This window comes from Lagopus muta, chromosome 25, assembly GCF_023343835.1.
Source record: "Lagopus muta isolate bLagMut1 chromosome 25, bLagMut1 primary, whole genome shotgun sequence".
NCBI lineage: Eukaryota > Metazoa > Chordata > Aves > Galliformes > Phasianidae > Lagopus > Lagopus muta.
In genome coordinates, this window is record NC_064457.1 from 2777221 (window position 1) to 2791780 (window position 14560).

Sequence of the window (14560 nt, forward strand, 5' to 3'; positions counted from 1 at the left end):
TCAATACCCAACATTTTTAGGGAGCTCCTCCTCCGGGGAATCAGCACGGATGGGCAGCCTGAAAAATCTGTAGTTCTTAGAAACCTTATTCATTATTAACCAACCGCTTCATGATACTGATGAGAATGTCAGAACTCGAACTCAACAGCTGTAGGGTCACAACAATATCTAACCAGAGTAAAATCCATCTTGGAGGGACCTCTGAGCTGCTCTTTGCTCCCTTCTCCAAACAAAATCTGTAAAGAAACCCATCTTGGTTTCCTGCCAGCAGCATCTCTTCTGCTTAGCATGCAGCCCGGACCAATTTATTCACAAACCCATTTTTCACCCACAGACACACATGTAGGAAGCAGCGACTCAGTGACAGCTCAGAAGTCAGCCTTCACTGTCAAGCACACAAAACCTAAGAGAAACCAATTAGTGTGCATGGGATGAAACCCACCTACACCATGGCAGCAGCGGTGCAGGAGGACCTACCCAGCTCACTGCCTTTGCTTTCAGCTGCTTCAGCATCATAAACATCTCCTTGCTCCAAATGATCCCCTCAGTAAACACTGCAGAGCAGCACAGGACTTCATTTTTCATCAGAGGGCGGTGAGGCACTGTTACAGGTTGCCCAAGGAGGCTGTGGATGCCCCATCCCTGCAGGCATTCAAGGCCAGGCTGGATGTGGCTCTGGGCAGCCTGGGCTGCTGGTTGGTGACCTGCACACAGCAGGGTGATGGAACCAGATGATCATTGTGCTCCTTTTCAACCCAGGCCATTCTATGATTCTATGATTCTTTATGTGCTGGCAGAGCACAGCCTTGCATGGCAATGTCAGAGATGTTCTGCATTCAGCCATGCATCAGAAGTGCATTTCTGCTGGGATGCACAGCACCCAACAGCACTGAGGTCCAGTGGAGGAGCGCGGGGTTCTGTGAACACTTTTCTTTCCAGTAGCAGATTCTGAACACCAGCAGTTGGCTGCCTCTGTGCTGTGAGAGCCAACAACTCCGGGAAGCTCTTCAGAGGTTACAGCCAGGTCAGCACTCCCAGCAGCCGCTCTGCTGCACTGAAAGGATTTAGCAGCTTCCAGGAGAAGGCTGACTGGCTCCGGGCTCCTGTCAGCTCCCTCCGCCTCCCTCCTCCCCCCTTTCCTTGTTCTGCAAGCAAACACATACATTTATGATAGCTTTCAGTGGCAGCTATAAAAGATGCAGCAGATAACCCCCCAAACATCAGCCCTTCCTTCAGCTGCAGTGCCACCACTGCACTGCTATTGCCCTGCACTCCTAACCCAAGGCTGAGCTTCCAAGAGGAAGAAAACCCAACAGTTCTGCAACAGCTTTCTCCCATAACATCGTTTTGAGAGGTTCTGTGGAGCCTTTGTGGAGGTGGACGGGGGCAGCAGTGACATCAGGTATCTGGGAGGAGCAGGAGGGTGACCACGACTGGGAACCACACAACACCTCCAGAAATGTTCACTCTTTTTCTACACCAAAGTGCAGGCAGCACTTTGAGATGGAAATCTCCAATGGATTTACACTTCCAAGTGCCACTAGGGCCACTCAGGGCAAAGGCCATCAGCGTGGTTCTCTTCACACAGAGCAAACACAAGCAAGGGAAACGCACCAAGGGGCTCTGCATCCAATAAAGGAGGAATGCAGCAGAGGGAAACCTGATCCCCGACCCTCCAGAAACAAAAGAGCTGGTGCTGCTCTAAATAGGAGAGCACAGCTGTCTGTGTGCTGCACGGATGGCCCATTCCCCTGGAAATAATTGTGAAGAACCATTGCCATACAGAGAGTACCTTACAGAACCACAGCACAGCAGCTCACATCCAACCGGTGCGACGATGGCACAAATGCACAACCATCCCTTTGCTTGTGCTGCATCATGCCTTGCAGAGAAGTAGAAAGATTTGGCTGCAAAAATCCCCACTTCTTTTGCTGCTGGAGAAGATTGCACTCCTGTTACTGTACCCCTGTGTTATGGCTGCATAGCTTCTATTGAAGGGCAGAGTGGGGCGGCGTTGAAAACGTTATGGTCAAAGGGAAGAGGGGCAAGGAGGGGAGGCAGAGGCTGTCTTGTGCCTCTGAGTGCTAACAGAAGAAGTGGGAAGCACTGCTTTCTGAAAGCCTTCCCCTGCACCATATGAACGTGCTTTTACGTGACTTTTCCATCTGGGATACATTACCATAACCTTGGGATAAGCCACTTTCTTTCACTTTCCATTTTTTCCATGGGGAAAAAGAAGTCTAAGCTCCTGAAAGAAATATTTCCAAGAGAATCTTCTGTGTTCTGAACGGAACAAGATTGCGTTCTGACTTTAAGAAATGACTACAGAATGGGATGGGGGGCACGACAGAACCAGCAGCTCCAGCATCGCATCCCACCAGCGGTGTGCTGACACTCCCAGCCTCACAGATGTGCTGCTGGGACCACCTGCACTTCCCATGCCCCTCACCTGGGCAGATGGCACAGCCAGACCCCACAGCAGCCACCCCCCACACTTTGGAGCACCAGAAGCCACCAGCCTGTTCTGCTATGCAGCTCCCTATGGCTCTTGGTTTTGTGTTTTAACATCACGCAGACAGAAGTGCTGTTCTGTGGCACAGACCACATGAACTGAGCCCAGGTTTCCCCATCAGCCGAGCAAACTATTAATCACCAGCACAACCAATCTCTCCAAACGAACCACCTTCCTTCTCTGCTTTTTCCCCCACCAGCACTATGTGACCTGCTGGCAAAGTGAAATCATCTCAGCTGGAGAAATACCCAACATAAGCAGAGGGAAGGACAACCATGCTTGGACCATCACTTCTCTCCCACTGCACCTTCACATCTGAGCACACATGAATCTGTGTGGGTTATTTTCTCAAGATTCTCCACACCAGCAACGGGGAAGAACTGGAGAGCAGGAAGAATCCAAAGGCATTCCCATCTATCCTCTACAATTAGGAGTTCAACAGTGCTATGTTAGAAGCTGCAAATAAGAACACTTGTCCCTGTCTCCTTCTTCTCATTGAATAATTCTACAGAAAATCTGACAGTATTTGAGCTACAAAGGTGGGATCTCCATCCATTCTTTTTAACATTGGAAAAGAGTGGGTAGGGGCTGGATAGCAGAGAGGAAGGAAAACGCTGAAGGAAGCAGAAGGTTCTGACATCACCTGGGGGAGCAGGGGAGGATGGGAGCCCCACCTGGCACTGCCCACCCCAGCTGACTTATGGGACCTGGAAACTCACCCCTTTCCAAACAAGGGTTCAAGTGAGGGGCAGCCAATACAAGAAAGACACAGAGCTGTTGGAGAGATCAGGGGACTGGAGCACCTCCATACAAAGACAGGCTGAGGGAGCTGGGCTCATTCAGCCTGGAGAAAAGAAGGCTGTGAGGTGACCTCACTGCAGCCTGCAGTACCTAAAGGGAGCCTGCAAACAGGAGGGGAATCAACTCTGTGAAAAGGGAGATAACAGCAGGACAAGGGGAAATGGTTGGGTATCAGGGGAAAGTTCTTTACTATGGGAGCGGTGAGATGCTGGAACAGCTGCCCAGAGAGGCTGTGGATGCTCATCACGCTGGAGGTGTTCAAGGCCAGGTTGGATGGGGCCCTGGGCAGCCTAAAACCAGGTCTAATACTATATGTGGAGGTTGGAGCTTCATGATCCTTGAGGTCCCTTCCAAGCCAAGCCATTCTATGACTCTACGAGCATCTGCACAGAGAGCAGGAGGGAAACGATGGCAAACAAAGGGAAATATTGGTATGAGAAATAACCTCATAAGAACTACAGGAGAGGGGAAAGCGCTGGGAAGAAAGATGGCAGGAAGCAAGTATGTGAAGTGGAGAATGAGGGAGGAAGACAGGAGAAAAGACAGAGAACAAACAGCCGCACTCTTTGTCTTCTACCACTTAAGCACCTCCCAAAACTTTGCACCGAATGATTTCCACTTCACCAACCTCAACCCATCGCGACTCCCACCATCTCCACATCAGTTTACCAGTGATGGAGGGTGACCGCGGTGCACACCTCCCACTCGTTAATCACCAAAGGTGGGCACAAGCCGCTCAAAACAAAGCTTGGAGGAGGAGAGCAGGAGGGCACGCAGCCCTGCTCACCTATGATGCCGCTGTCCCTGCTCTCCAGCGTGGACGTGGGGCTGGTGACGGCCCCGTAGCTGCAGTCCTTGGCAGGGACGTTGGTGCTGACGGGTGGCAGGGTGGAGCAGGGGCTGCTGGCGGGCGGTGAGGCCGTGCTGCTGGTCAGTGTGGAGCAGGGGCTGATGCGCTGCGTCACTGCCGAGCTCTGCAAAGAGGGAAGGTGCAGTCAGCAAAGGGCGGCTCTGTGAGCTGCTATGGAAGGGTGCGAGCGCTCTGCTAAGTGGTGCTGAGCTCACCTTGACTAACAGCGAGACAAAGCAAACTCAGGAAATCCTGCCGAGACCTCTGTGCCATTTACATCTGCTCAGAAATCCCAGAGGGACTGCAATTTTTCCTTTTGCTTTGTGAATGTTTCCTATGTTGGGGAAAACCAACAGCGGTCTCACAGCTCTGCTCAGAGGGACTCCAAATTCCCAATCTGGGTAGAGTTGGCCCCGGACATTCTGCCTTCCCCATTATAGAGGGTTCCTAAGATATCCCAGCACTCCATGGACAGAATACAAGGAGAAATACAGCAGCACAAAAAGCCCGCTGTTCTAAAAGTTATCTGCAAAAAACTGCATGCAAAAAAATCCTGAGTTTATAGATCTGATGCTGTGCAGGCAGATGAGTTTATTAAGAAAACAGAATTGCTGCTGGGTGCCACTGGTGACAAGCTGTGCTGTAAGTGTGGCTGCAGGGCACACTGATACTGGGTGAGCCCACCCTGCCTGCCTGTTTTTGCTGTTGCAGAGTGGTCCTGCCCCAAGGAAGGAGCAGCTGAAGTTAACTGCCAATTTGGAATTTCCTTAATTGAGATTCCTTGTATTCTGGCTGAATACTTTCCTAATAATCCCAGAGATCTGCATTCCCACATTCACGCCATTTGAACCCAGACTGCCCACAGACAGCATCGTGCTCACGTCACAAAACATGTCTGAAGTCAGACTGGTTTCTTCCTTCTCACTGCTCTACTTCAAGTTCACAAATTACCCAGGAAGGACTTCAGTAAGCAGAACAGGGATCCCAAGGCAGGCAGCCAACCTCTGTGCTGCCCCAGCCAAAGGAGTCCTTGTAGAATGGGAGTGGGCATGGTGTGGGGCAGCCCCCCAAGCAGCCCAGCCCCAGTGAGCTGTCAGAGCACACAGAACTGCTGCAGCTCCGTGCTGTGCATGGCAAGGCTGTGCCAAGCCTTCATCTCAACTGCTATACCGAAATCTTAGCTTATCTCGGGGTCAGCAGAACAATCTGCCAACCTTAAAACATTGAAATTAAAGCTCAGTCCTCCGCCGGCCGATAGCATCGCTGTCTGATGGAACACCAGAAGTGATGTCCTTACCAATGCTTTTATTTGTGGCCCCATTGATGCAGCTCTGCAGACTGAGCTCTGTGCAGAAGGAAGCAGCTCAGTAACGCAGCCACAGCTCGGCAGTGACTGATGTTTTATTTCTGTATCTGTATAAAAGAACCTTCCTCTGCGCTCGCTTTAAGCATCCATTCCCACTGACAGAACGTTCTGTATTAATACAATTGCTGCTGTTTCATCTGTCACATCCTCACTAAGCTCCACAGAATTAAACTCCTCTGTCACAGTCCCACATCCCCTTTGTGCCGCTCCGTTCAAACACAGCTCCCCAAAAAGTCAAAGAGAAAGGATTAATTCTTTGACGTTCGTGATCTCTCATTAAGGAAAGCGTGATTAAGGAAGAGACCTTCCATCAGGCACGCCGTTCCACAGCAATCTGCATTAGGGACTGCATCCTTCAGTGCACTCAGAACCAGGCACTGGATGTGCTGATGGGGCAGCAACAGTAGGAGCACCTCTGCCCCTCATCTGCTCAGCGTTGGAAGCATTAATCTTTGCATACCCCATGAATTCCTTATCACACCATTTTCAGTGCTGCTTTCAGCAGCAGAGCTGAGGGAAGAATCACTTTGGGAAGGAGAGCCCAAGAGGTTCTCAACCCATGGAGCCCCAAACAGCCGAGCCCTGAGCCCCACACCCAGCAAGCAAGAAAGGAATTAATGTGCTCATGGAGGAACCATTCTCTCTTTTCCAGCTATGAATGGCAATCAAGAACCTTGTGAAACATTTTTAATGCAAAAATTAGCATGCAGACCGAGATATCCATCTATTTACAGGACAACCCTTTGCTGCTTCTCTTTAAATATTTCTACTTGAGAGAGAAGATGGGATTTTAATTTTTGTCCAGAGGCAGCAACAAAAGAAACCATTTGGAGCAGAGTGCTTGGCTGTGGAGCACCCCGCTCCACCAGGTGCCACTAAAGCCCATCCTCTGGCACAATGGTGAACACCTTCCATCCACTGCATCTCATCTCACATCAACAGAAAGCTGAATGACATCATTAAAAACCTCATGAATGCGTTAAAGGCCAAGCTTTTACAAAAACACATCTCTTGGCATCCATCTTCAGGCTGAGGAGGAGATGGAAGACCCAAACCCATTGGCTGTGCCTATGGAATGGGGCTGAGGGAGCCCAGCTGCCCAGCGGAGCACTTGGAGCAATGCTGGGTGCTGTGCCATCCCCTTCCAGGGGCACTTTGGGACAGAGCTCCGTGGATGCCAATAGGGCCACATGAAATCCCAGTGCCATTTCTGGCTGCTGTTTCTCATCGACTCTCCTAGGGAAGTCAGCAATGTGAGCCTGGTCTCTGGAATTGTGCTGTGTTGGTATCTAAAGCAGAGACAGAATCCTGCAGAGTCATGCGATGACTGTTAAAAGAACAGAAGAGTTACAGCTGAGCTTGTGAGTCTCATGTTGCTCTGTTACCTGCTGGCTCGTCCTTCTCTTAGCTTAAAACAATATTCAAAACCAACAGCAGGATGTCTCCCAGCCTTGTCCTCATTTCATCAGCACTGATGGCACTGGACACAGCCCAGTGAACAGCAGGACGAAGAAACTCAAGCAGGTTCTGCCAACCCTACACTGCAGCCAAGATCCCAACCTTGTGCTCCTTCCCTTTTCAGCAGCCAGAGAGGATGCAGCACGTTCAATCACAACAGAGATTGTACCGTTTGCTTTCTATACCTGTTTCCAAGTATGAAACCATCTTGTTAGGCCAACAAAAGCAAAATCTGTGACCATATGTAAAATAACACCACTACCAGCTATTTATTCTTCCTGGAGAGACAGCCAGCCTTTGTGCAACAGTGCTAAAATGCTTCTGAAATACTGCACGTGACAAGGACAGATTATTTATTATTTTGATCATTGTACTCTGATTAGAAATGCTGCTCACTCCCACATTTGCAGACATAGAAAAACAACAGGAGCTGCTTCACATGGTGGGAGCTGATCCCTGGAATGCAGAGCAATGATTCACTGCTGAACAAGGAGATCCAGCCTTCTACCTAACAACAATCGTTTCATCATCAGGAGACACTCAGCTGTCATGTAATGAGGAAATAACCACCATCTCTCATCCTGCATTCAGATGGGAACCAACAGAATCATCAAGCACCTTCCAGTGTTGGAATGGAGCTTAAATAGGGGCAGAGAGTGATGGAACAAAGGGTGAACAGCCTTAAACTAAAAGAAGGGAGATTCAGGTCAGATGTGAGGGGGAAATCTGTTATCCAGAGGCAGCGAGGCGCTGGAACTGTCCAGAGCTGTGGGTGCCCCATTGCTGGAGGTGCCCAGTGCCATGGATGGGCTCTGGGTTTGCTGAGCTGCAGGGCAGCCAACCCACAGCAGGGAGAGGGGCTGGGGGCTGTAAGGTCCCTCCCAACCCAAGCATGCAGTGATTCTGCTGTTAAAAGGAGAGCAGAGGACACGACATACCTGGTTCTCATCCTGCACCTCCATGCTGTACTGGGGCCCTGGCTGTACCTCTGTGACTTTCTCCCCCAGGAGGAAGCCCAGGCGAGTCATGAGTGTATTTGCTGCCTCATCTACGGATGGAGGGGGTCCCAGCTCCTGCTCAGTGTCACCTGAGGAGAGAGAAAAACAAACAGGTTGAGATAAATTGCTGACCTTGGCTACTGCTCAGTGCATTTACCAACAGAACGCAGCTAACTTTCCATGCTGTGACTTCTGTATCCAGGATTTCAGGTCACAGACGTCATTCAAATCCGTGCTAATGTTATTTGATGGTCATTAATTGTAGGTTATTCATTCCCCCAGCTGTGAAGGCATGTTTACTCTTACTCCGGCTGTTATTTCTGCTCTCATCGCTTGTTTTATTCTCTGCACCTCAGGTGGAAGCAACGCATTCACCTCCTCTTCCCTGCCCCACCAACAGGAATCCCAACTGGGAAGCAAGATTTCCTGGATGTGAATTCAAACCCACATGTGCCAACTTCTGCTGCTCCTAAAGCGCTACATGAGATGCTCAGCAGCAAACCTGCACTTCTCAGGGGTGAACAGGATAGGGCAGAAAAATCACGAGCATCGTTTGCTGTCATCTGCAGCTTCTGACATGCTCAGGATTATATGGGAAGTGCTGCTCTGGAGAGGTTTCCTTGCGCATCGTTTGGGCTGTGACACAGAGGTGAGAGCACCTCCCAGCCCCCACCAAGCTTAAAAATGACATCAAAAGGCAAAATTCCAGATGATTGTTTCCTCGAGTTTTCCTGCCAAAAATTTAGGCTGTTTAATGACTTGTGGCATCCCAATGGTGAGGCTGCATTCTGCCCCACTGACCACAGCTGCTGCAGTGCAGTCGAAGCCTGAAGGTCAACCTCTTCCCACATCACACCGATGCAACGCCGCGCTTGGCGCAGCTGTAGGATGCTAATTAGGATTTGCAATGACTCCACAGTTAATTATTCATCTGATCATGTACAATCTGGAAAAGAGCCCATCACCTTTCCCGCGTCCTGGCTCGAGGCTGCTGCAGCTCTCAGCCTGGAGCTTCATACAGAGCTCTCTGATAACTGTAACTGAACATCACCAAGCAGACGATCAGGGTTATGTACAAAAGCCTTCAGTAAATGCAAGCCAGCTGCACCCAGAAACTCCCATCCAGCTCCCAGTGCACATCTCATGGGAGCTGCCTGCAAATTCTGGGTGCTTCACCCACACCACAGCCCTCGGGAGCCCCGGGGCACCTCCAAGCAACAAAGTCAATGCTAGTGAGCACTGCTGGCTCCGGGAGCACTGCTTCCATGGCAGCTTCACCATGAGGAAAGTGGATTACGGAGCGTGAGAATGGAAGCTGTCTTCTAAGTCACCGAATCCCTGTTGTACCACTTTAAAGCACGCAGAAGTGAATAGGATGGATTGAAGACAGAGACAAATTTAGATGGATGGCCCAATTTTCCCGAGCTGCTGACCACCCACATCTGGGCTGTGGGCATTTACCATCTCAGGGAGTCAAATTCGGAACAGATATTTTTACGTAAAATGAGAAGTTTACGGACTTTGATTTCCAAGGTTATCTCTGCTTTTTTTAAAAGCAGACTTAGAATTTATCCCAGATCTCTGTACTGGCCTAAAATTAGCAAACAGCTGACTGTGCAGTCTGTCACACGTGGTGTCTGCAGAGATGCATGGGGAGCAACGCTGGGTATGGGTTCCTGCAGCTGAGCCATGGCTCACCCCTTTGGGGCTGGATGTAACCCTGCCCACACCAACCCTACAACTGCTCCCATGGGCACAAAACTGTTGTTTGTCCCTAAAATGAAGTTATGAGCTTAGCCCAGCTTACAGAACCACAAAGGCTGGAAAAGACCTCTGAGACTATCTGAGACCCCCATGTCCAAGCCCACCCCACTGTGCCCATAGCTACATCCCTCAGTGCCACGTCTCCATGGTTCTGAACACCTCCAGGGACTCCCTGCTCCCTGGGCAGACCATGCCAGCATTTGATCACTCTGCAGAACAAACTGCTCCAACTGGACCCTCTCTGGTGCAACTGCAGGCCATCGCCTCCCATCCTATCACTGTTACTGGGAGCAGAGATCAAACCCACCATGCTACAACCTCCTCTGGGGAGCAGCATGGTGCCCCTTGTGCCTCCCCTTTTCCACACTGAATGATTGCAGTTCCCCCAGCTGCTCCCTATGAAAGCTGTGCTCCAGCCCCTGCCCAGCTCCCTCCCCTTCATGGCACAGACAGGTGAGAGCTGCCTGGCAGGGCTGCAGCCTCCTCACAGTGCAGGGCATGAACACGGAGAGCATCCAAGAGCATCCTGGGCAGCCTCAAACCATCCACTGCTTTATTACAACAGCGACTGCAAAGCGCAGAGAGCTCTGAGCTTTAGCAAAGCACCACTGGATTGGATCACACCACCTTTCAGTTTTTGGTCTGAACTGAGTATCAAAGAAGAGAGCAAGCAGCTCCAAGAGGTCTGTGACTCCTACTGGCAGCGAGACCCAATGCTTCCAGCAAGGTGGGCATCACCTCTCCAGCCTTGCAGGCACAATGCAGTCAATGCTGCGGCCACATTTCATGCACACTTCAGTGCAATGGGTTCCAGGAGCACAAATCTGGCAGCAAGAAACACCACCACACTGCAGGGATCTGCTCGTTTCCCATAACATAACCAACAATCTGTTATTAATACCCTCTGCACCAGGAGAGGTCGGGCTCAGAGGAAGGAGAGGTAATTTGTCTGAGCAGCACATGCATTGTTTTGGGGAAGGAAAATGCACACACGCTGCCTCGCTTTGTGCTGCCAAAACAAATGAACCCAAAAATAAGACATTTGGATTCTTTCACGGTGACCTTTTCGTAAGAGGCACCTTCAAAACAGAAAGCAGAGGAGCACTATGCAAAAGGCCACACGCAAGAGGTAATCCCATTTCTGGAGAACAGCTCGCTTCTTCCAACCCTTCATCTTCAGGACAGACAGGCAGCTGCTGTGTTACACAACAGAAGCAAATCAAAGCTCCTGCACTGATGTAAGACGGTTTGTGCAGAGACTGAGAGCACTACAAGCTGAGCACAACGACCAAATGGATGCCTCTGATTCTCCTTCCTTTCCAACAGCTGAACCCATTTCAGCTAAGCCCCATCGCTTGTGCGATTCACCCCAGAATTACCTGAATGAGGGCTGCTGGGAGCAATTTCGTGGATCCCAACAACTCACCTACACAGGCTCTGGGTACTTTGGAAGGGTTCAACTTTGGAGCAACACTACATTGGTCTCCTGGTTGCAAAGAAAAAACCTACATGTGTAACAAAATCAGAAGTTTTAGCTCAATTCCAAAGCAGGGTGCCAGGACAGACCACAACGCTCAGCATCATTCCTGGCCTCGCTCAGGAACCAGCTTCAAAGAAAAAGGGAGTTTTCTCAATGCTCCAGAAGTAATTTGCAGTTCTTCCACTTCTGCCATACAGCGCCTAGTTCAGGTCATCCTGCCTGCATCAAAAAGGTTTTGGGTGGAGTTGGGTTTGCAGGTACTGAGCCATGAGTTGGAGTTGGGTTTGTAGGTACAGAGCCATGAGTTGGAGTTGGGTTTGTAGGTACAGAGCCATGAGTTGGAGCTGGTTTTGTAGGTACTGAGCCATGAATTGGGTTTGGAGGTACAGAGTCATGAGTTGGAGCTGGTTTTGTAGGTACTGAGCCATGAGTTGGAGTTGGGTTTGTAGGTACAGAGCCATGAGTTGGAGCTGGGTTTGCAGGTGCTGAGCCATGAGTTGGAGTTGGGTTTGCAGGTACTGAGCCATGAGTTGGGTTTGTAGGTACAGAGCCATGAGTTGGAGCTGGGTTTGTAGGTACTGAGCCATGAGTTGGGTTTGTAGGTACAGAGTCATGAGTTGGAGTTGGGTTTGCAGGTACTGAGCCATGAGTTGGAGCTGGTTTTGTAGGTACTGAGCCATGAATTGGGTTTGGAGGTACAGAGCCACGAATTCAGTTGGGTTTGTAGGTACTGAGCCTTGAACTGGAGTTGGGTTCATAGTTACTGATCCACAAGTCGGGTTTGTAGGCACTGAGCCACCAGTTGGACTCAATGATCCTTGCAGGTCCCTTCCAACTCAAGGTGTTCACTGCTTCTATGAGTGACGTGACAGTGGCCCTGTGCTGGGAACATGGCCAGGGATCACCAGAAGGCAAAAGCAGGGGCACTGGGGTTTGCTTCTCATCAGAACAGTTCTGTTTTCTTTTCTCCAGGACGAGTTCATAAACTTCATAACATTTCCTTGAAGAATCAAATCTATAATTTCCTAAGCACAGTGTATTAGTTTTGCTCTTTTCAGTAAAGCACTCCAAATGTCTGGTTTTGAACGTTATCACTGTAAAATACTGTTTCCCTTCAATCCTTTCCATTCCTATAATGAAATCTGCCACGTATTTCAGCTGCAATTGCTTGAAATGGAATGAGGTTTCTTTATGACATATTTTGCAATCCTGTGACTTGTTGGATGGTTACCACTGCCTCCTCTTCCAGATCTGCAATGCGGGGTGGCACCTCTGTGAGAAACCAAGTGTGGCTTTACTCCATGGAACATCTTTACTGTAATGGTTAAATTCTCACTTCCAAAAACAGATCCTGAATGGAACTGAAATTACATCTGAAATCTATTCCAGTGAGTGTCAAACTACAAGAAGTGGGTAACAGTTTGCTCAGTTGAGCCCAATCTAGAATTTGCCTGAATATAAAACTGATTTGTCTGATAAATCAGAACTTCTTCAACAAGCAGTGAGAGAACAGAGCAGTTGCATGCAGAGTGAGCCCCTGTACAGCACTGGAATAAACGGTGCCATTTATTATTTTGATCTTCTATTACATAACTGTAGGGTTTTATCCAGACGTCCCTCTTTACATGTGACCTGAATCCGTCCCATTATTATGTACATCTGCTTTAAATTATTCTGGATATATCGAGCTATATTTGGAAAATGCCCTTGACCATTCCTGCATATCTCCCTCATCTCAGAATTAACAGAACGGCTTTTTCTTTTCTCTTGCTTGCATCAAGAAGAGAAAACTTCTCCAGCGAGGGATGAAAGCTACATCAGATGCACTGCTCTGGAATCAGCCCTGTGGAACCACATCACTCCCAAGCTGTGACCTCGAGCTGCCAGAATGCTGAGGATGAACACCATGGAGCTCCAGCAGCGGCTCAAGGCCACCCCATGTTGCTTTATCCAGGTGCTTCCCCAACAAACTGCTCTTCTCCCTCCCTGCAAGACCAGGTCCAAACCTCGCCTGAGTTGCACAGCATTCGTTCTATGGAGAAATTTAAGAGAAATTCTCCTTTGCAGCACAAACCAAAGCTGCTTTCCAGCAGCCCCTCCTGCTGCCTCTGCATCAGACTGCCAGAAGGAAGTCACTTGTCAGTCAGGAACCAGCTGAGCCACAGACAGCCACCAAAAGCAACGTCAACACTACCAGAAAATCTAATCCAATGTATGTCATGCTCTGGGTTTGAAGAAATCCTTTGCACTTGTATTTGGGGATGGATTCTCTTGGATTTGCTCTCCTGTTTAAATGCCAGAGAAAAGAGAATGGGGAAAAGATGAGGACACTCAAAGCACCCATCCCTGAACTCGTATCAAAAAAGGCCACAGTTGTCACAAACTGAGCATGGGCTCAGGGATGAGTGCTCCTCTGCCACAGAGCAGAGAGGAACTCCTGTCCCCAGCACCATTTTGGAGCACTCGTGTGTTGCTGTGCCATCACTGCAGGTAAAGCCGCACCAACGAAGACCTCCCACAAGCCAAATCCAACTGACAACAGCATCCTCACAGCACAATCAGGTTGTGCAGCACACAACCAGCAACCTTACCCAGGTAATTCAGTGAGGTCAGCAGATGGGCGGCAGGATGAGAGCCAGGGAGGTAACCTCACTTCTCACATCTCTTTGGGTTGGGAAACAGAGAAGAGAATCCAGCAGTAAGCTTGGGAAACCTGCTGCAATTTCAGGCCCAAACAGCAATTTTGGAGCATGCAGTAAGCTGCAGACCTCTGGAAGATACGTCAGTATCATGGATGCTGCCCAGCAAGGCTGTCAGTTATCTGCCCTTTCCAGCCAGCAGCTGGCCAACACTGTCATGTTTGGGTTCCAAGCCATTATTTTTCCAGTGATGAGGAGTCACACCATCAGTGATATTGATATCTAAACGTCTGTCCTGTGAACTGGACACCACAAAGCCATCTCCTGTCTGCAGGGTAAGCATGCAGCTGCGCTGACCAAGATAAAGGAACAGACAGGATGGGCAGAATACTGACAATCAGAACAAATTACAGCACTGGGAACAATATTCCCACTGGAAAAGAATAAAGAAGCCCTTGTTTTGCAGTCCTAAAGAGTGGTAGGAAGTCAAGGCAACTGGTAAGAGAGCAGCAGAGCGGCTTTCAGAGCACCACATATTTTCACTGATGAGAAGCTCTCCATAGCATCCCTGGAGTTCAAGTGTATTTTGGTTAAGGGGGAAAAAAAGCATCCATTGGATTGATTCAACCATTAGGACATGGGAACCAAGCTCGTAAAAGAATGGAGCAGCTCTCCAAAAACACACTTATCTT

General features: G+C 49.4%; 1 protein-coding gene across 13 annotated transcripts in view; it reads right to left on the reverse strand.

Annotated features, from left to right (window-relative positions):
* TANC2 (tetratricopeptide repeat, ankyrin repeat and coiled-coil containing 2) overlaps positions 1 to 14560 on the reverse strand; it is a 176784-nt gene that overhangs the window by 74334 nt on the left and 87890 nt on the right. For all 13 annotated transcript variants that reach the window (XM_048926910.1, XM_048926909.1, XM_048926919.1 and 10 more), the window contains 2 exons: positions 7926 to 8074; positions 4101 to 4287 (listed from right to left, as the gene is read on the reverse strand). In XM_048926910.1, coding sequence (XP_048782867.1) covers positions 4101 to 4287; positions 7926 to 8074 — 336 coding nt within the window. The remainder of the gene's footprint in view (positions 1 to 4100; positions 4288 to 7925; positions 8075 to 14560) is intronic.